Genomic DNA, 20,617 nt, shown 5'->3' on the forward strand with positions numbered 1-20,617 from the left:
TTTCACGCACAACCATTTCTAGGGTTTACAAAGAATGGTGTGAAAAGGGAAAAACATCCAGTATGCGGCAGTCCTGTGGGCGGAAATGCCTTGTTGATGCTAGAGGTCAGAGGAGAATGGGCCGACTGATTCAAGCTGATAGAAGAGCAACTTTGACTGAAATAACCACTCGTTACAACCGAGGTATGCAGCAAAGCATTTGTGAAGCCACAACACGCACAACCTTGAGGCGGATGGGCTACAACAGCAGAAGACCCCACCGGGTACCACTCATCTCCACTACAAATAGGAAAAAGAGGCTACAATTTGCAAGAGCTCACCAAAATTGGACAGTTGAAGACTGGAAAAATGTTGCCTGGTCTGATGAGTCTCGATTTCTGTTGAGACATTCAGATGGTAGAGTCAGAATTTGGCGTAAACAGAATGAGAACATGGATCCATCATGCCTTGATACCACTGTGCAGGCTGGTGGTGGTGGTGTAATGGTGTGGGAGATGTTTTCTTGGCAAACTTTAGGCCCCTTAGTGCCAATTGGGCATCGTTTAAATGCCACGGCCTACCTGAGCATTGCTTCTGACCATGTCCATCCCTTTATGGCCACCATGTACCCATCCTCTGATGGCTACTTCCAGCAGGATAATGCACCATGTCACAAAGCTCGAATCATTTCAAATTGGTTTCTTGAACATGACAATGAGTTCACTGTACTAAAATGGCCCCCACAGTCACCAGATCTCAACCCAATAGAGCATCTTTGGGATGTGGTGGAACGGGAGCTTCGTGCCCTGGATGTGCATCCCACAAATCTCCATCAACTGCAAGATGCTATCCTATCAATATGGGCCAACATTTCTAACGAATGCTTTCAGCACCTTGTTGAATCAATGCCACGTAGAATTAAGGCAGTTCTGAAGGCGAAAGGGGGTCAAACACAGTATTAGTATGGTGTTCCTAATAATCCTTTAGGTGAGTGTATATATATATATATATATATATATATATACACACACACACTGGCATTCACTCAAAAAACTTTTGCAATGGAAATAAACGTGTGAAGAAAACTATTTTAATGCTTTTGCATTCTCCCAAAAAAACACTTACGTTTCACTAAGAAACTTTGCAGTCACTTGCAAAACCATTGTGATATTTTCATTTGAAAATATGGGGATGGGAGGAAGAACTGCATTTCAGAGATCTTTTGTAAGCAAATGCAGTTTCTCATAGGAACGCAACACTTATAAAATAAATATTTTATCTGGGAGAATTTCAGTTTCCACAAAACCAGTTTATAAATGTAAAGAGCCTCCTATTTTTCCTTGTCTTACAGGTGTTTTCAGTTTAGTGGTGATTAGTTTCTCATTCTTTATTCAGGTGTAAATAATTATCCAGATCGCAGGTGAAATATAGCAGCGCATCAATTTGAAGATCAGACTCACATTTGCAAGGAAAATAATTTTTAAATGACTACAGTTATTTATGTTTCTGGGACAGTAAAGTCAAACAGAAGATGAATGATTACAGTCTGAACACACTCAAGCGCACACACAGACACGCTCTCGCTCTCAACAACACACAAACACCTTATCTGGAGAAATCTGTTTATTGCATCAAATTTCCACTGTATCAGCTGGTCGTGTGTGTGAGGATCTGGTAGAGAAGGTGTGTGAAAGCTCTGAAGTGTCAAACACACCATCAGTCCGCAGTCTCGTGTGTGTGTGTGTGTGTGTTCGTTCAGACATCAGTCTTGGCTGTCTTCGGGGGGACACTCTCCGCCAGCTCTCCTCTCCCTCTTCCTCAGGCCCTTCATCTCGTGTGTGTGTGGGTGTGTGGTCAGTTGTCTGTCTTGGCTGTCTTCGGGGACACACTCTCTGCCGGCTCTCCTCTCCTCTTCCTCTTCCTCAGGCCCTTCATCTTGCGTGTCTGCAGTTTGTCCAGGTTCTGCTTCTGCATGTGTAAGCGGCCAAACCTGGTGCCAAAGGCATCATGGGAGATGTTCTTCTTCTTCTTGGGCTGAGGGTGAAATGAAGAAGCACATGACTGTCACATGAGCATCATCTGGAGCTTGTACACAGATCAACACATATCCCATCAAACGCATTACATTTCAACTCCTCTGGATTCAATCTCAACGGGCAAATTACATTTTAGTATTCAAAAGCATGTCTAATTCACTGAAATCATTAATATTAGGGCTGTCACGATTCCTCGATTAAAGTCAAATATTCGATTTAAAAAATCCTCGATTGCAATTTACCCGTGTCGAGTAACTGGCAAAATGCCGGAAGTGGCATGTTCCACAGAGAATCCATGAACCGCATTATTACACATTTTTCTAAGGCTACGTGATATATTATAACCATTTAAAATCATAATATAGCAGTGCTATTGTGAAATCTCAAAGGCTGTGATTCAGTTAAATAAATATATGCGCTGTTAGTTTTCCACAGAGAAGCACAAGGCTTTAATTATTTACATGTGTGCAGATTACATGTTAAAATGACCTCAGCTCCTCACAGTAAACGCTGCTCACAAATTGATCCCATTTACTTTGTTAGCGCATATTACTAGTCTTGTGGTAAAAAATTAATCCGTGCAAGTTAATACACAGAAAAAAATAGTTTGTGGTGGTAATATCTAATCAAAATCTGACACGTTGCTTGGTTCTCTGATGACGTGAGTTTGACGGCTGGGGTCGAACATGGTTAATCGCTCTCCTCAAAGCGCTAGTCTGCAGTGAGCGAGGGATGAGAGGAGGAGTGCTGGAGTAAACCCGGCGCTAGTCTGCAGTGAGCGAGGGATGAGAGGAGGAGTGCTGGAGTAAACCCAGCGCTAGTCTGCTGTGAGCGAGGGATGAGGACGAGTGCTGGAGTAAACCCAGCGCTAGTCTGCAGTGAGCGAGGGATGAGAGGAGGAGTGCTGGAGTAAACCCAGCGCTAGTCTGCAGTGAGAGAGGGATGAGAGGAGGAGTGCTGGAGTAAACCCGCCATTAGTCTGCAGTGAGCGAGGGATGAAGGGAGGAGTGCTGGAGTAAACCCAGCACTAGTCTGCTGTGAGTGAGGAATGAGGACGAGTGCAGGAGTAAACCCAGCGCTAGTCTGCAGTGAGCGAGGGATGAGAGGAGTGCTGGAGTAAACCCAGCGCTAGTCTGCAGTGAGCGAGGGATGAGGACGAGTGCTGGAGTAAACCAAGCGCTAGTCTGCAGTGAGCGAGGGATGAGAGGAGGAGTGCTGGAGTAAACCCAGCGCTAGTCTGCAGTGAGCGAGGGATGAGGAGGAGTGCTGGAGTAAACCCAGCGCTAGTCTGCAGTGAGCGAGGGATGAGAGGAGGAGTGCTGGAGTAAACCCAGCGCTAGTCTGCAGTGAGCGAGGGATGAGGACGAGTGCTGGAGTAAACCCAGCGCTAGTCTGCAGTGAGCGAGGGATGAGAGGAGGAGTGCTGGAGTAAACCCGGCGCTAGTCTGCAGTGAGCGAGGGATGAGGACGAGTGCTGGAGTAAACCCGGCGCTAGTCTTCAGTGAGCGAGGGATGAGAGGAGTGCTGGAGTAAACCCAGCACTAGTCTGCAGTGAGCAAGGTGTGAGAGGAGGAGTGCTGGAGTAAACCCAGCGCTAGTCTGCAGTGAGCGAGGGATGAGAGGAGGAGTGCTTTAGTAAACCCGCCGCTAGTCTGCAGTGAGCGAGGGATGAGAGGAGGAGTGCTGGAGTAAACCCCGCATTAGTCTGCAGTGAGCGAGGGATGAGAGGAGGAGTGCTGGAGTAAACCCCGCATTAGTCTGCAGTGAGCGAGGGATGAGAGGAGGAGTGCTGGAGTAAACCCAGCGCTAGTCTACAGTGAGCGAGGGATGAGAGGAGGAGTGCTGGAGTAAACCCAGCGCTAGTCTACAGTGAGCGAGGGATGAGGACGAGTGCTGGAGTAAACCCAGCGCTAGTCTGCAGTGAGCGAGGGATGAGGACGAGTGCTGGAGTAAACCCAGCGCTAGTCTGCAGTGAGCGAGGGATGAAAGGAGGAGTGCTGGAGAAAACCCAGCGCTAGTCTGCAGTGAGCGAGGGATGAGGAGGAGTGCTGGAGTAAACCCGGACTAAGTCTGCAGTGAGCGAGGGATGAGGACGAGTGCTGGAGTAAACCCGGCGCTAGTCTGCAGTGAGCGAGGGATGAGGACGAGTGCTGGAGTAAACCCAGCGCTAGTCTGCAGTGAGCGAGGGATGAAAGGAGGAGTGCTGGAGAAAACCCAGCGCTAGTCTGCAGTGAGCGAGGGATGAGGAGGAGTGCTGGAGTAAACCCGGACTAAGTCTGCAGTGAGCGAGGGATGAGGACGAGTGCTGGAGTAAACCCGGCGCTAGTCTGCAGTGAGCGAGGGATGAGAGGAGGAGTGCTGGAGTAAACCCAGCACTAGTCTGCAGTGAGCGAGGGATGAGAGGAGGAGTGCTGTAGTAAACCCGCCGCTAGTCTGCAGTGAGCAAGGGATGAGAGGAGGAGTGCTGGAGTAAACCCCGCATTAGTCTGCAGTGAGCGAGGGATGAGAGGAGGAGTGCTGGAGTAAACCCCGCATTAGTCTGCAGTGAGCGAGGGATGAGAGGAGGAGTGCTGTAGTAAACCCGCCGCTAGTCTGCAGTGAGCGAGGGATGAGAGGAGGAGTGCTGGAGTAAACCCAGCGCTAGTCTGCAGTGAGCGAGGGATGAGAGGAGTAGTGCTGGAGTAAACCCAGCACTAGTCTGCTGTGAGTGAGGGATGAGAGGAGGAGTGCTGTAGTAAACCCGCCGCTAGTCTGCAGTGAGCAAGGGATGAGAGGAGGAGTGCTGGAGTAAACCCCGCATTAGTCTGCAGTGAGCGAGGGATGAGAGGAGGAGTGCTGGAGTAAACCCCGCATTAGTCTGCAGTGAGCGAGGGATGAGAGGAGGAGTGCTGTAGTAAACCCGCCGCTAGTCTGCAGTGAGCGAGGGATGAGAGGAGGAGTGCTGGAGTAAACCTAGCGCTAGTCTGCAGTGAGCGAGGGATGAGAGGAGTAGTGCTGGAGTAAACCCAGCACTAGTCTGCTGTGAGTGAGGAATGAGCACGAGCGCAGGAGTAAACCCAGCGCTAGTCTGCAGTGAGCGAGGGATGAGAGGACGAGTGCTGGAGTAAACCCAGCGCTAGTCTGCAGTGAGAGAGGGATGAGAGGAGGAGTGCTGGAGTAAACCCAGCACTAGTCTGCTGTGAGTGAGGAATGAGGACGAGTGCAGGAGTAAACCCAGCGCTAGTCTGCAGTGAGCGAGGGATAAGAGGAGTGCTGGAGTAAACCCAGCGCTAGTCTACAGTGAGCGAGGGATGAGGACGAGTGCTGGAGTAAACCCAGCGCTAGTCTGCAGTGAGCGAGGGATGAGGACGAGTGCTGGAGTAAACCCAGCGCTAGTCTGCAGTGAGCGAGGGATGAGAGGAGGAGTGCTGGAGTAAACCCAGCGCTAGTCTGCAGTGAGCGAGGGATGAGGAGGAGTGCTGGAGTAAACCCGGACTAAGTCTGCAGTGAGCGAGGGATGAGGACGAGTGCTGGAGTAAACCCGGCGCTAGTCTGCAGTGAGCGAGGGATGAGAGGAGGAGTGCTGGAGTAAACCCAGCACTAGTCTGCAGTGAGCAAGGTGTGAGAGGAGGAGTGCTGGAGTAAACCCAGCGCTAGTCTGCAGTGAGCGAGGGATGAGGAGGAGTGCTTTAGTAAACCCGCCGCTAGTCTGCAGTGAGCGAGGGATGAGAGGAGGAGTGCTGGAGTAAACCCCACATTAGTCTTCAGTGAGCGAGGGATGAGAGGAGGAGTGCTGGAGTAAACCCCGCATTAGTCTGCAGTGAGCGAGGGATGAGAGGAGGAGTGCTGTAGTAAACCCGCCGCTAGTCTGCAGTGAGCGAGGGATAAGAGGAGGAGTGCTGGAGTAAACCCAGCGCTAGTCTGCAGTGAGCGAGGGATGAGAGGAGGAGTGCTGGAGTAAACCCCGCATTAGTCTGCAGTGAGCAAGGGATGAGAGGAGGAGTGCTGTAGTAAACCCGCCGCTAGTCTGCAGTGAGCGAGGGATGAGAGGAGGAGTGCTGGAGTAAACCCAGCGCTAGTCTGCAGTGTGCGAGGGATGAGAGGAGTAGTGCTGGAGTAAACCCAGCACTAGTCTGCTGTGAGTGAGGAATGAGGACGAGTGCAGGAGTAAACCCAGCGCTAGTCTGCAGTGAGCGAGGGATGAGAGGAGTGCTGGAGTAAACCCAGCGCTAGTCTACAGTGAGCGAGGGATGAGGACGAGTGCTGGAGTAAACCCAGCGCTAGTCTGCAGTGAGCGAGGGATGAGGACGAGTGCTGGAGTAAACCCAGCGCTAGTCTGCAGTGAGCGAGGGATGAGAGGAGGAGTGCTGGAGTAAACCCAGCGCTAGTCTGCAGTGAGCGAGGGATGAGGAGGAGTGCTGGAGTAAACCCGGACTAAGTCTGCAGTGAGCGAGGGATGAGGACGAGTGCTGGAGTAAACCCGGCGCTAGTCTGCAGTGAGCGAGGGATGAGAGGAGGAGTGCTGGAGTAAACCCAGCACTAGTCTGCAGTGAGCAAGGTGTGAGAGGAGGAGTGCTGGAGTAAACCCAGCGCTAGTCTGCAGTGAGCGAGGGATGAGAGGAGGAGTGCTTTAGTAAACCCGCCGCTAGTCTGCAGTGAGCGAGGGATGAGAGGAGGAGTGCTGGAGTAAACCCCGCATTAGTCTGCAGTGAGCGAGGGATGAGAGGAGGAGTGCTGGAGTAAACCCCGCATTAGTCTGCAGTGAGCGAGGGATGAGAGGAGTGCTGTAGTAAACCCGCCGCTAGTCTGCAGTGAGCGAGGGATGAGAGGAGGAGTGCTGGAGTAAACCCAGCGCTAGTCTGCAGTGAGCGAGGGATGAGAGGAGGAGTGCTGGAGTAAACCCCGCATTAGTCTGCAGTGAGCGAGGGATGAGAGGAGGAGTGCTGTAGTAAACCCGCCGCTAGTCTGCAGTGAGCGAGGGATGAGAGGAGGAGTGCTGGAGTAAACCCAGCGCTAGTCTGCAGTGAGCGAGGGATGAGAGGAGTAGTGCTGGAGTAAACCTGCCGCTAGTCTGCAGTGAGCGAGGGATGAGAGGAGGAGTGCTGGAGTAAACCCACCGCTAGTCTGCAGTGAGCGAGGGATGAGAGGAGGAGTGCTGGAGTAAACCCAGCGCTAGTCTGCAGTGAGCGAGGGATGAGAGGAGGAGTGCTGGAGTAAACCCCGCATTAGTCTGCAGTGAGCGAGGGATGAGAGGAGGAGTGCTGTAGTAAACCCGCCGCTAGTCTGCAGTGAGCGAGGGATGAGAGGAGGAGTGCTGGAGTAAACCCAGCGCTAGTCTGCAGTGAGCGAGGGATGAGAGGAGTAGTGCTGGAGTAAACCTGCCGCTAGTCTGCAGTGAGCGAGGGATAAGGAGTAGTGCTGGAGTAAACCCAGTGCTAGTCTGCAGTGAGCGAGGGATGAGAGGAGGAGTGCTGGAGTAAACCCAGCGCTAGTCTGCAGTGAGCGAGGGATGAGGACGAGTGCTGGAGTAAACCCAGCGCTAGTCTGCAGTGAGCGAGGGATGAGAGGAGTAGTGCTGGAGCAAACCCAGCGCTAGTCTACTGTGAGCGAGGGATGAGAGGAGTGCTGGAGTAAACCCAGCGCTAGTCTGCTGTGAGCGAGGGATGAGGATGAGTGCAGGAGTAAACCCAGCGCTAGTCTGCAGTGAGCGAGGGATGAGAGGAGGAGTGCTGGAGTAAACCCAGCGCTAGTCTGCAGTGAGCGAAGGATGAGAGGATGAGTGCAGGAGTAAACCCGGCGCTAGTCTGCAGTGAGCGAGGGATGAGAGGAGGAGTGCTTGAGTAAACCCAGCGCTAGTCTGCAGTGAGCGAGGGATGAGAGGAGTGCGGGAGTAACCCGCCGCTAGTCTGCAGTGAGTGAGGGATGAGAGGAGGTGGGCTGTAGTAAACCCACCGCTAGTCTGCAGTGAGCGAGGGATGAGAGGAGGAGTGCTGGGGTAAACCCGGCGCTAGTCTGCAGTGAGCGAGGGATGAGAGGAGGAGTGCTTGAGTAAACCCAGCGCTAGTCTGCAGTGAGCGAGGGATGAGAGGAGTGCTGGAGTAAACCCGCCGCTAGTCTGCAGTGAGTGAGGGATGAGAGGAGGTGGGCTGTAGTAAACCCGCCGCTAGTCTGCAGTGAGTGAGGGATGAGAGGAGGAGTGCTGGAGTAAACCCAGCGCTAGTCTGCAGTGAGCGAGGGATGAGAGGAGTGCTGGAGTAAACCCGCCGCTAGTCTGCAGTGAGCGAGGGATGAGAGGAGGAGTGCTGGAGTAAACCCAGCGCTAGTCTGCAGTGAGCGAGGGATGAGAGGAGGAGTGCTGGAGTAAACCCGGCGCTAGTCTGCAGTGAGCGAGGGATGAGAGGAGTGCAGGAGTAAACCCAGCGCTAGTCTGCAGTGAGCGAGGGATGAGGACGAGTGCTGGAGTAAACCCGGCGCTAGTCTGCAGTGAGCGAGGGATGAGAGGAGTGCAGGAGTAAACCCAGCGCTAGTCTGCAGTGAGCGAGGGATGAGAGGAGGAGTGCTGGAGTAAACCCAGCGCTAGTCCGCAGTGAGCGAGGGATGAGAGGAGGAGTGCCGGGGTAAACCCGGCGCTAGTCTGCAGTGAGCGAGAGATGAGGAGTGCTGGGGTAAACCCGGGGCTAGTCTGCAGTGAGCGAGGGATGAGAGGAGGAGTGCTGGAGCAAACCCAGCGCTAGTCTGCAGTGAGCGAGGGATGAGAGGAGTGCTGGAGTAAACCCGGCGCTAGTCTGCAGTGAGCGAGAGATGAGGAGTGCTGGGGTAAACCCGGCGCTAGTCTGCAGTGAGCGAGGGATGAGAGGAGGAGTGCTGGAGTAAACCCAGCGCTAGTCTGCAGTGAGCGAGGGATGAGAGGAGTGCTGGAGTAAACCCAGCGCTAGTCTGCAGTGAGCGAGGGATGAGAGGAGGTGGGCTGTAGTAAACCCGCCGCTAGTCTACAGTGAGCGAGGGATGAGAGGAGGAGTGCTGGAGTAAACCCAGCGCTAGTCTGCAGTGAGCGAGGGATGAGAGGAGGAGTGCTTGAGTAAACCCGGCGCTAGTCTGCAGTGAGCGAGGGATGAGAGGAGTGCAGGAGTAAACCCAGCGCTAGTCTGCAGTGAGCGAGGGATGAGGACGAGTGCTGGAGTAAACCCAGCGCTAGTCTGCAGTGAGCGAGGGATGAGAGGAGGAGTGCTGGAGTAAACCCAGCGCTAGTCCGCAGTGAGCGAGGGATGAGAGGAGGAGTGCTGGAGTAAACCCAGCGCTAGTCTGCAGTGAGCGAGAGATGAGAGGAGGAGTGCCAGGGTAAACCCGGCGCTAGTCTGCAGTGAGCGAGGGATGAGAGGAGGAGTGCTGTAGTAAACCCAGCGCTAGTCTGCAGTGAGCGAGGGATGGGAGGAGTGCTGGAGTAAACCCAGCGCTAGTCTGCAGTGAGCGAGAGATGAGAGGAGGAGTGCCAGGGTAAACCCGGCGCTAGTCTGCAGTGAGCGAGGGATGAGAGGAGGAGTGCCAGGGTAAACCCGGCGCTAGTCTGCAGTGAGCGAGAGATGAGGAGTGCTGGAGTAAACCCGGCGCTAGTCTGCAGTGAGCGAGGGATGAGAGGAGGAGTGCTGGAGTAAACCCGGCGCTAGTCTGCAGTGAGCGAGGGATGAGAGGAGTAGTGCTGGAGTAAACCCGGCGCTAGTCTGCAGTGAGCGAGGGATGAGAGGAGGAGTGCTGGAGTAAACCCAGCGCTAGTCTGCAGTGAGCGAGGGATGAGGACGATTTATTCAATACAATTTCCTAATCATTTATTGTCATGTGTGTTCTTGACTTAAAGGTACAATATGTAGGATTTTTGCAGTAAAATATCCAAAAACCAATATAGGCCAATGTTATATATTTAGTTTAGTTGATTACTTACAATATCCCAAATGTTTCAAACTATTTGTAAATCGTGAGAAAATTGCGATTTTAACCAAGGAAACGGGGCGTGTGAGCAGCGGTGAGGAGTCGCCAGTCAATGATGTCATATCCGTTTTAGCCTCGGTTTTCGTCAGGTTTGACCTCGCACTGCCATAGTAACCATGGCGACAGACGTTGACAACCGGGTTATGCCTAGCAGGACGCTCACGCTTTTGTTGTTGTTTTGTTCAAACATTATGGACCATGGTAAGCAGACTTTGAGACAAAAAGAGGACTAAAACGAAGATCCACATCTTTCGAGATGCCGAGAGCTCCACGTCCGCGACTTCCACTCGACAGAGACGCGAGTGTTGCGTACTTTATTAGACAGGTGAGCAAATGTACATAAAACTAATCAATGTTATTTAGTTCAACATGATGAAATGTTAGAATATGATCTGTATGTTATTCTAATGTTGATCTAGCTTAGTCTCATATAGCCAACAAACAACCTAACTAACAACATTTAACACACTCAAATGCAGTTTAGTGTGATAGTGTAACTGTTAGAGCAAGTGAAGCAGCGCTGCGTTACCTCAAGTTTAATTCCTCTAATAAACTGACCTGTGTGAGTTAATTCAGCACTTGCGTGTAGTTTGGTAGAATGAAATGTCCTTATTCCTTTATATCCGCGGGACTCACATTGTGTGTGGCGCTGGTAACGTTATACGTCTAGCAATCGCGCCCTGCTTCACACCACAGTCATGTTAAAAACATTAATGTATTCACTCATCCATAAAAGATCCATCAGCTTGATGACCAGATCCATAATTCAGCTAATGTGGAATATACGTCATCAATGTCTTTGTTATTGTAAGAGGTTAGCGACCCCTGGTGGTGAAAAATCCTGCATATTGTACCTTTAATGGACCTGACAGAATTATATTTACATTGAGAAGTAGGGTATATTCTACTGTACAACAGTAATATCAAACTGAAGAAAGGGTTTGCATCAACATAACTGCGACTGCGACTCTGAATGCATCATGATCACCAAAGCCAAATGAACACGTAAACATAGGTCGCACATAGGTGTGAGTGTGTGTGTGTGTGTGTGTGTGTGTGTGTGTGTGTGTGTGTGTGTGAGTGAGTGAGTGTGTGTGAGTGAGTGAGTGAGTCGCACCTTCACTCCTTTGGGTTTCCTGTGGGCGGTTCTGTACAGGTCGTCTGAGGCCATGTGACTCCTCCTCATGGTGAAGTCGAAGGACGGGCCCATGTCCTCCAGCTCGACCCGGGGCGTCCGGCAGCCCGACTTCTTCAGCAGCACCCTGTGGAAACACTGCTGTCAGGAGTGTGTGTGCGTGTGATTCCTAAAGACAGCGGGGCTGGTAGTGACGAGGCCTGTAGGCTGAGGTGTGTGGACTTCAGGCTCCATGAGTCGTCACACTTTTAGTACGATGAGGGAAGATGTAATCAGCTGATTGGTCCGTTTGAACGTCTCACATTTGGGATAAAAGAACTATTGCTCTTTTACTCTCTCTCTCTCTCATTTATACTGGCTACAATTAATGGTATTATCAACATCTCAAACATCTATTTTTTAACTACTTTAAGTGTAACCATAACAATATTGCCATTATACCCTTTCAATTACATATGATGTGCTAACTAGTTTTGATTAGGTATTGACTTTGCAGTGCTAAATATTGCAATACAATATCGTCACTCTACAGCAGCGCTCACCCACATATTAAGCTATTGTAGTTCTCCACCATCTTACTGATAACATTTCTTTAGTCATTCAGCAGTCCTGCAGTCTGAACAACTGAGGGAAATACACACTTACATGTGGCTGGTGCTGTCAGGAGTGAGTGTGTGTGTGTGTCACCTGTAGCTGCGCATGTAGATCCTGCCCTCCAGCGCTGTGAAGTGAAGCACGTGCTCCAGTCCAGCCAGACGCACCGCAGACACTCGTGGACCGCAGAAGAAATCTGACACACACACGCAGAGAGAGAGAGATGAGAGGACGGTTACGGCCTCAACAACACACGTGACCTGAGGAAACACTCAACTAAATCAACACGGCCTAAATCTGGTTATAATCGCATGTGAAAAATGTTGCAATTAAACTTGTATGTAATGTATGATTAATTATTGCGCCTCAGACGGGTCGCCACAGCGGGTCTCAGCGGCAGCTCGTGAGCGAGAGCACATCAGCGCTGTTCCACATGGGGTCGCCACAGCGGGTCTCAGCGGCAGCTCGTGAGCGCGAGCACATCACCGCTGTTCCACATGGGGTCGCCACAGCGGGTCTCAGCGGCAGCTCGTGAGCGTGAGCACATCACCGCTGTTCCACATGGGGTCGCCACAGCGGGTCTCAGCGGCAGCTCGTGAGCGCGAGCACATCACCGCTGTTCCACATGGGGTCGCCACAGCGGGTCTCAGCGGCAGCTCGTGAGCGGGAGCACATCAGCGCTGTTCCACATGGGGTCGCCACAGCGGGTCTCAGCGGCAGCTCGTGAGCATGAGCACATCAGCGCTGCTCCACATGGGGTCGCCACAGCGGGTCTCAGCGGCAGCTCGTGAGCGGGAGCACATCAGCGCTGTTCCACATGGGGTCGCCACAGCGGGTCTCAGCGGCAGCTCGTGAGCATGAGCACATCAGCGCTGCTCCACATGGGGTCGCCACAGCGGGTCTCAGCAGCAGCTCGTGAGCATGAGCACATCAGCCCTGTTCCACATGGGGTCGCCACAGCGGGTCTCAGTGGCAGCTCGTGAGCGGGAGCACATCAGCGCTGTTCCACATGGGGTCGCCACAGCGGGTCTCAGCGGCAGCTCGTGAGCGAGAGCACATCAGCGCTGTTCCACATGGGGTCGCCACAGCGGGTCTCAGCGGCAGCTCGTGAGCGTGAGCACATCACCGCTGTTCCACATGGGGTCGCCACAGCGGGTCTCAGCGGCAGCTCGTGAGCGCGAGCACATCACCGCTGTTCCACATGGGGTCGCCACAGCGGGTCTCAGCGGCAGCTCGTGAGCGGGAGCACATCAGCGCTGTTCCACATGGGGTCGCCACAGCGGGTCTCAGCGGCAGCTCGTGAGCATGAGCACATCAGCGCTGCTCCACATGGGGTCGCCACAGCGGGTCTCAGCGGCAGCTCGTGAGCGGGAGCACATCAGCGCTGTTCCACATGGGGTCGCCACAGCGGGTCTCAGCGGCAGCTCGTGAGCATGAGCACATCAGCGCTGCTCCACATGGGGTCGCCACAGCGGGTCTCAGCAGCAGCTCGTGAGCATGAGCACATCAGCCCTGTTCCACATGGGGTCGCCACAGCGGGTCTCAGTGGCAGCTCGTGAGCGGGAGCACATCAGCGCTGTTCCACATGGGGTCGCCACAGCGGGTCTCAGCGGCAGCTCGTGAGCATGAGCACATCAGCGCTGCTCCACATGGGGTCGCCACAGCGGGTCTCAGTGGCAGCTCGTGAGCGGGAGCACATCAGCGCTGTTCCACATGGGGTCGCCACAGCGGGTCTCAGCGGCAGCTCGTGAGCATGAGCACATCAGTGCTGTTCCACATGGGGTCGCCACAGCGGGTCTCAGCGGCAGCTCGTGAGCATGAGCACATCAGCGCTGCTCCACATGGGGTCGCCACAGCGGGTCTCAGCGGCAGCTCGTGAGCGAGAGCACATCAGCCCTGTTCCACATGGGGTCGCCACAGCGGGTCTCAGCGGCAGCTCGTGAGCGTGAGCACATCAGCCCTGTTCCACATGGGGTCGCCACAGCGGGTCTCAGCGGCAGCTCGTGAGCGAGAGCACATCAGCGCTGTTCCACATGGGGTCGCCACAGCGGGTCTCAGCGGCAGCTCGTGAGCGGGAGCACATCAGCGCTGCTCCACATGGGGTCGCCACAGCGGGTCTCAGCGGCAGCTCGTGAGCGAGAGCACATCAGCGCTGTTCCACATGGGGTCGCCACAGCGGGTCTCAGCGGCAGCTCGTGAGCGAGAGCACATCAGCGCTGTTCCACATGGGGTCGCCACAGCGGGTCTCAGCGGCAGCTCGTGAGCGAGAGCACATCAGCCCTGTTCCACATGGGGTCGCCACAGCGGGTCTCAGCGGCAGCTCGTGAGCGAGAGCACATCAGCGCTGTTCCACATGGGGTCGCCACAGCGGGTCTCAGCGGCAGCTCGTGAGCGAGAGCACATCAGCGCTGTTCCACATGGGGTCGCCACAGCGGGTCTCAGCGGCAGCTCGTGAGCGAGAGCACATCAGCGCTGTTCCACATGGGGTCGCCACAGCGGGTCTCAGCGGCAGCTCGTGAGCGAGAGCACATCAGCGCTGTTCCACATGGGGTCGCCACAGCGGGTCTCAGCGGCAGCTCGTGAGCGAGAGCACATCAGCGCTGTTCCACATGGGGTCGCCACAGCGGGTCTCAGCGGGAGCTCGTGAGCGAGAGCACATCAGCGCTGTTCCACATGGGGTCGCCACAGCGGGTCTCAGCGGCAGCTCGTGAGCGTGAGCACATCAGCCCTGTTCAACATAGGGTCGCCACAGCGGGTCTCAGTGGGAGCTCGTGAGCGTGAGCACATCAGTGCTGTTCCACATAGGGTCGCCACAGCGGGTCTCAGTGGGAGCTCGTGAGCGAGAGCACATCAGCGCTGTTCCACATAGGGTCGCCACAGCGGGTCTCAGCGGCAGCTCGTGAGCGAGAGCACATCAGCGCTGTTCCACATGGGGTCGCCACAGCGGGTCTCAGCGGCAGCTCGTGAGCGAGAGCACATCAGCGCTGTTCCACATGGGGTCGCCACAGCGGGTCTCAGCGGGAGCTCGTGAGCACATCAGCCCTGTTCCACATGGGGTCGCCACAGCGGGTCTCAGCAGCAGCTCGTGAGCGAGAGCACATCAGCGCTGTTCCACATGGGGTCGCCACAGCGGGTCTCAGCGGCAGCTCGTGAGCGTGAGCACATCAGCGCTGTTCCACATGGGGTCGCCACAGCGGGTCTCAGCGGGAGCTCGTGAGCACATCAGCCCTGTTCCACATGGGGTCGCCACAGCGGGTCTCAGCGGCAGCTCGTGAGCATGAGCACATCAGCCCTGTTCCACATGGGGTCGCCACAGAACGGACTTTAAAGTGCTTTTATTGGTTGAATAGTTAGCGCCCGACACCGCTGACCGTTTGACTGACCCCGAAACCAGACGAGCGTTCAGCAGTGACCATGTTACAGTGTGTGTGTATGCCCATGTTACAGTGTGTGTGTATGCCCATGTTACTGTACTGCTATGACTAGACGGCAAATGCAAGACTCTGTGTTTCTGAGTTAAGAAAACGGCAAAAAGAGTTTTTTAAAAAATGTAATAAATAACCTTAACCGCTTTTTTTTCTAATCAAACCGGTTTCGGAACGGTAATACACATGAACAAATGTTAAAATATTGATTCTGCTCGGAGTAAACGATTTAATTTTTGTTTTGTTTTTAAGCGCTGGTCTGAATGCTGCCTTCTGATTGGCTGATACTGTTTAACGCACAGGAAGTTGGATTATCGCCATAACGTGCATGAGACATGAGTCCTACACAAGAGTCATTAGATACAAGACCTGATAAAGTCTTGATCAAACATCAGATAATGTGTGTGTGTGTGTGTGAGAGACGCACCTGTCAGGACGCTCCTCAGGCGCTGGTGCTCGCGGTCCGTGTCGAACAGCTCTCCGGCGAACACCAGCAGGGGTTTAGTTCCCACGGGACACGTGTCCTTCTGCACACACAGCTCACGTTACACTCCCATCATACACACACACACACACACACACACACACAAGCACGGCTGCTCACCTTCAGGGCCTTCAGAGACACACACTGCTCGACGCCCAGCTCAAACATGTCCAGCACGTGGAAGTCGAACATGCGACCTGTGGAGGACATCAGCACACATTAACACACACACACACACACACACACGGGGAAGTCGAACATGCGTCCTGTGGAGGACACCAGCACACATTAACACACACACGTGAAAGTCGAACATGCGTCCTGTGGAGGACACCAGCACACATTAACACACACACACACACACGGTGAAGTCGAACATGCGTCCTGTGGAGGACACCAGCACACATTAACACACACACACACACGGTGAAGTCGAACATGCGTTGTGTGGAGGACACCAGCACACATTAACACACACACACACACACACACACACGGGGAAGTCGAACATGCGTCCTGTGGAGGACACCAGCACACATTAACACACACACACACACGGGGAAGTCGAACATGCGTTGTGTGGAGGACACCAGCACACATTAACACACACACACGTGGAAGTCGAACATGCGTCCTGTGGAGGACACCAGCACACATTAACACACACACGTGAAAGTCGAACATGCGTCCTGTGGAGGACACCAGCACACATTAACACACACACACACACACGGTGAAGTCGAACATGCGTCCTGTGGAGGACACCAGCACACATTAACACACACACACACACGGTGAAGTCGAACATGCGTCCTGTGGAGGACACCAGCACACATTAACACACACACACACACGGTGAAGTCGAACATGCGTTGTGTGGAGGACACCAGCACACATTAACACACACACACACACACACACGGGGAAGTCGAACATGCGTCCTGTGGAGGACACCAGCACACATTAACACACACACACACACACGGGGAAGTCGAACATGCGTTGTGTGGAGGACACCAGCACACATTAACACACACACACGTGGAAGTCGAACATGCGTCCTGTGGAGGACACCAGCACACATTAACACACACACACACACACACACACGTGGAAGTCGAACATGCGTCCTGTGGAGGACACCAGCACACATTAACACACACACACACCGAATATGAGGTTGTTGGGTCTCTTCTTGTTGTGTGAGCCGAACAGAAACAGGGAACAGTCTGACTTCTTGGAGAAGAACTCCTGAGGGCAGCAAACACAGGATGGTTACACACACAGGCCTCAACACACACACACACACGAGTGTGAAGCATGATCTCACCAGAGCCGTGGAGTCCTCGAAGGGCCGGACCATGTTCTTCCTGTCAGGACCACACACACACATTAGATCTGATCTGTCAGGCAGGGTGTAATACAGCTGTGTGTGTGTAAACATCTGCAGGTCCACAGATAACTGGAGTAGGGCTGAACGATTAATTGCATTTGCGATAATATCGCGATACGAGAAAACATGATTCTCTAATCGCAACTTGCACGATTACAAGGTGGTCACGTGACGCGAGCTTAAGCGTGGAGAACTCGGCTGCCTCAACTTTTCATGCTGCCCTTCAACCTGTTCAGCAATGGCTTCTGGCACCAGTGCGCCAGACAAGCCAAATACCTCAAGACAGGGATCACTGACCGAAATGCTCGAAAGTGTCACTCCGTATGAACGTATGACGGCACGGGGAAATTACTCGGGCAATAACCGAGTTCATAGCCAAAGATATGATGCCTCTCAGCACGGTGACCAAGCCTGGGTTCGTGGCATTGATAAATACGCTTGATAAACGGTACAGTATACCCTCCCGTACATACTTCAGTCAGACTGCCATACCGGAGATGTGCAAAAAGTGCAAAGATAAAGTCACCGCGGAGCTTAAGACGGTTGAGTTTTTTGCTAGCACTACTGATATGTGGTCAAGCCGCACAGCTGAGCCTTACCAGAGTCTTACAGTCATGTAATGCGGCGTGAGGGATCGCCTATTAATTTCAAATAAAAATTAAATGAATTATATATTTGAGATGTTTTTAGTTTATATCTTCACATCTGAACAACATGTCTGTGTAAATTTGTTTTAACAAAAATTGTGTTCAAAAATAATTATGTTGGATATGTTTATATATTTTTTTTACATTAATCATGGTTGTCAACTTGCCATTAGCAATTATCATTAAAAACAATGCATATGTTGATCTTAGTAAAACTCGATGTGTGGCTTTTGCACTTTTAAAAGTACACTTTTACACATAAATACCCTGATTTAGGGTTTTATTTAGTTATAAAAAAAAAATCAAATTGAATTTATCCGATATAATCGTCCGATTAATTGATTATCAAAATAATCGTTAGTTGCAGCCCTAAGTTACTCCCTGCAGCCGGTGCTCCTGATTGGCTGAGCAGCGTCTCTTAGCTCCGCCCTCAAACACTGTAGTGTATCTGAGACTGGAAGAGTTAGGCTCGTGTTGTTCGTGTCGAGGAGACGCTGTTTTCTGAGATTGATACGGTGAAACCCACGCCATCATCACTGTTCGTATCACTGTGATCAAGAGCTGAGATTCAGATATGATAATGAGCGTTTGCTTTCTGACCAATCACAGCAGAGCAGCTCTCAGAGAGGCGGGGCTTAGAGAGACTGAATCTGTATTGAAGCGTTTCAGACACTGAGAGAAAGAGCTGAAGCTGCAGTGGAGATTATGAGGAGATCAGTGTTTCTGAGCGTAACGCGTGTGAAGCTGTTGTAGGAGACGCCAGAACAACATTAGGAGCCGTTATAACAGCACAGGAGGACACTTCATGCCTCTGAGACTCACACTTACTTCTTATACAGCACAGCATTGGGTTTCTTCAGCGCGTACTGAAACACACACAGAGTGGATGAGGAACACACACACACACACCCAGCTGATGAAGAGGATGATGAAGATCGTAACTCACCACGTCCTTCAGGGACTGAGAGAGCGTCTCGCTGGTGTTCCCTCCTTTAATGATCATGCAGTTCTTCAGGCTCTCCGTCAGCTTCGGCTCGCGGCTCTGCAGGAACCGCTTAGCGCGCCGCGTCTTCGCCTTACTGGGGGAACACACACACACTGACTGTCACGCGTGTGTGTTCATGGGCTCTTTACAGTCACTTATACTGTCCCTATACTCTCTCTTATGTGTATGTGTGTACATGGGCTCTTTACTGGAGGAACAACACACACACACACACACTTTCACACGTGTGTGTTCATGGGCTCTTTACAGTCACTTACTGTCCCTATACTCTCTCTTATGTGTGTGTGTGTGTTCATGGGCTCTTTACTGGAGGAACAACACACACACACACACACTTTCACACGTGTGTGTGTGTGTGTGTTCATGGGCTCTTTACTGGAGGAACAACACACACACGTGTGTGTGTGTGTTCATGGGCTCTTTACACTCACTTCTACTGTCCCTATAACGTTATTCCCTCTTTTGTATAAAGTACCATATGTATATAATACACACACACATATATATATATATATATATATATATATATATATATATATATATATATATATATATATATATATATATACACATACACCGAGATAATAACAAAGTATATCCACATGAAACCGAGAGAAGACATTGAACTGTATGTTATTTTCTCGTGTCTCCGGCGAAGAGTCACACTGATACTGATCTCACACTTCAGCGACTAACTGCCTTCCTAAACAACAGCTTCACTACAGCGACAAGAGGGAATGTGAAGTTTTCATAAAGTTTACTTACACGATCCCGTCTAGATGCGTCATATTTTAAGAGTGTGTCTGCGGTGATGGGAACACGTGAAACTGCTCTGTGAAGCCAGCGCAACGATACCGGCTTCCGGTGCAGCCGGAAGTTTCAAAATACAGGTCTCTCTCGTCCTTCACGAAACCACGCTTACACACTAACAATTCACAGGACAACATTTTGTTACTATTAATAGTAATATTTTACAAGGAACAACGTCATTACACGTAAATTGTCATTACAATGTAAACTTTGTAAAGCTATTTCGTGATGTTACTCGTCACTGGAATACTTGTATGGCAAATTCTTTACGTCACATTAACTTTTTTTCTTCTAATGCCGACTGTCATGAAATTTGAATTTTGTACTGGCGATTAATTGTCATATAAATAATTGCAACGAACCATTTAGTTGTCTGTTTTACCCATTACAGTGAAAGCCCAATGCATTTATTTATATTATACTTGAAAACATAACTATATAGGGACACATAAAACGCAGTGGAAAATTTTTTAAAAGGTGAAATATTTCTCTTTTTGTTTAACTTTAATATTGGCCCATTTTAAACTTACAATTGATCCCATGCAGCTTATTGAAATATGATAATATTATACAGTTAAAGGTGCACTGTTCATTTTTGTTAATAATTTATGATCATGAATCCATTTTCCAAACTGTGCTTTTCGGTTACAGTAGGCCTATAGTAGGTTTTATTATAAAATGTTTATATTCGGACTATTTTATACTGAGCGGGATGCTGCGGAGTAACCCGTGATGCGTCATAGAGAAGTAGTTCCGGCTACAGTGTTCTTCCGCGAGAAGCATGCAGCTTTGCTCATAGACATGATAAATGAAATACATTATGTAAATAAATAAATACAATAATAAATACCTAACCCTGTATTTATTATGTCTATGGCTTTGCTTATCAACCGCTAGAGCGCCAACAATCCCAGTGTTCCTTTAAAAGAAGTTTAATGTTTTGTTTCCTAAAGAAAAGTATATTTCAGTTCTTTTCAAGCACATATATTTAAAGTTAGTACAAGGTGCTCAAAGTGGTTGAAGTAGCCTACTTAAATTTGACTATGACACTTAAATCATGTGAATCGAAGCATCCTATCGAAGCATCGACAAAATATCTGCGTCACAGTCTCCTCTCAGTAGTGATTTCTCATGGTCAATGTATTG

At 51.3% G+C, this 20,617-nt stretch overlaps 1 protein-coding gene across 2 annotated transcripts; it reads right to left on the reverse strand.

Annotated features, from left to right (window-relative positions):
• Positions 1-1,584: 1,584 nt before the first annotated feature.
• On the reverse strand, positions 1,585-19,513 carry rpf2 (ribosome production factor 2 homolog). 2 transcript variants are annotated; one of them, XM_056257680.1, is made up of 11 exons: positions 19,427-19,513; positions 18,602-18,734; positions 18,484-18,521; positions 16,946-16,985; positions 16,785-16,866; positions 15,736-15,812; positions 15,559-15,658; positions 11,800-11,902; positions 11,095-11,239; positions 1,865-2,013; positions 1,585-1,768 (listed from the first exon to the last, which is right to left on the reverse strand). In XM_056257680.1, the coding sequence occupies exons 1-11, from the start codon at positions 19,447-19,449 to the stop codon at positions 1,735-1,737; spliced, it is 924 nt and encodes a 307-aa protein (XP_056113655.1). In that variant the 5' UTR covers positions 19,450-19,513; the 3' UTR covers positions 1,585-1,734. The 2 variants fall into 2 exon arrangements, with proteins under 2 accessions (XP_056113655.1, XP_056113656.1); XM_056257681.1 differs by lacking the exon at positions 1,585-1,768 and having other exon boundaries at positions 1,796-2,013.
• Positions 19,514-20,617: the final 1,104 nt, after the last annotated feature.

Source organism: Rhinichthys klamathensis, unplaced genomic scaffold (genome assembly GCF_029890125.1).
Source record: "Rhinichthys klamathensis goyatoka isolate OS25496 unplaced genomic scaffold, OSU_Roscu_1.1 h1tg000141l_1, whole genome shotgun sequence".
Classification (NCBI taxonomy): domain Eukaryota; kingdom Metazoa; phylum Chordata; class Actinopteri; order Cypriniformes; family Leuciscidae; genus Rhinichthys; species Rhinichthys klamathensis.

Bases quoted from the DNA above. Each gene is read 5' to 3' on its own strand.
- rpf2 (XM_056257680.1), bottom strand. From the start codon at position 19,449: ATGACGCATCTAGACGGGATCGT. The intron at 16,867-16,945 runs GTGAGATCATGC...TGCTGCCCTCAG, and splicing joins TCGAGGACTCCACGGCTCTG to GAGTTCTTCTCCAAGAAGTC. The intron at 2,014-11,094 runs GTGCGACTCACT...TTTCACCCTCAG, and splicing joins GGAAACCCAAAGGAGTGAAG to CCCAAGAAGAAGAAGAACAT.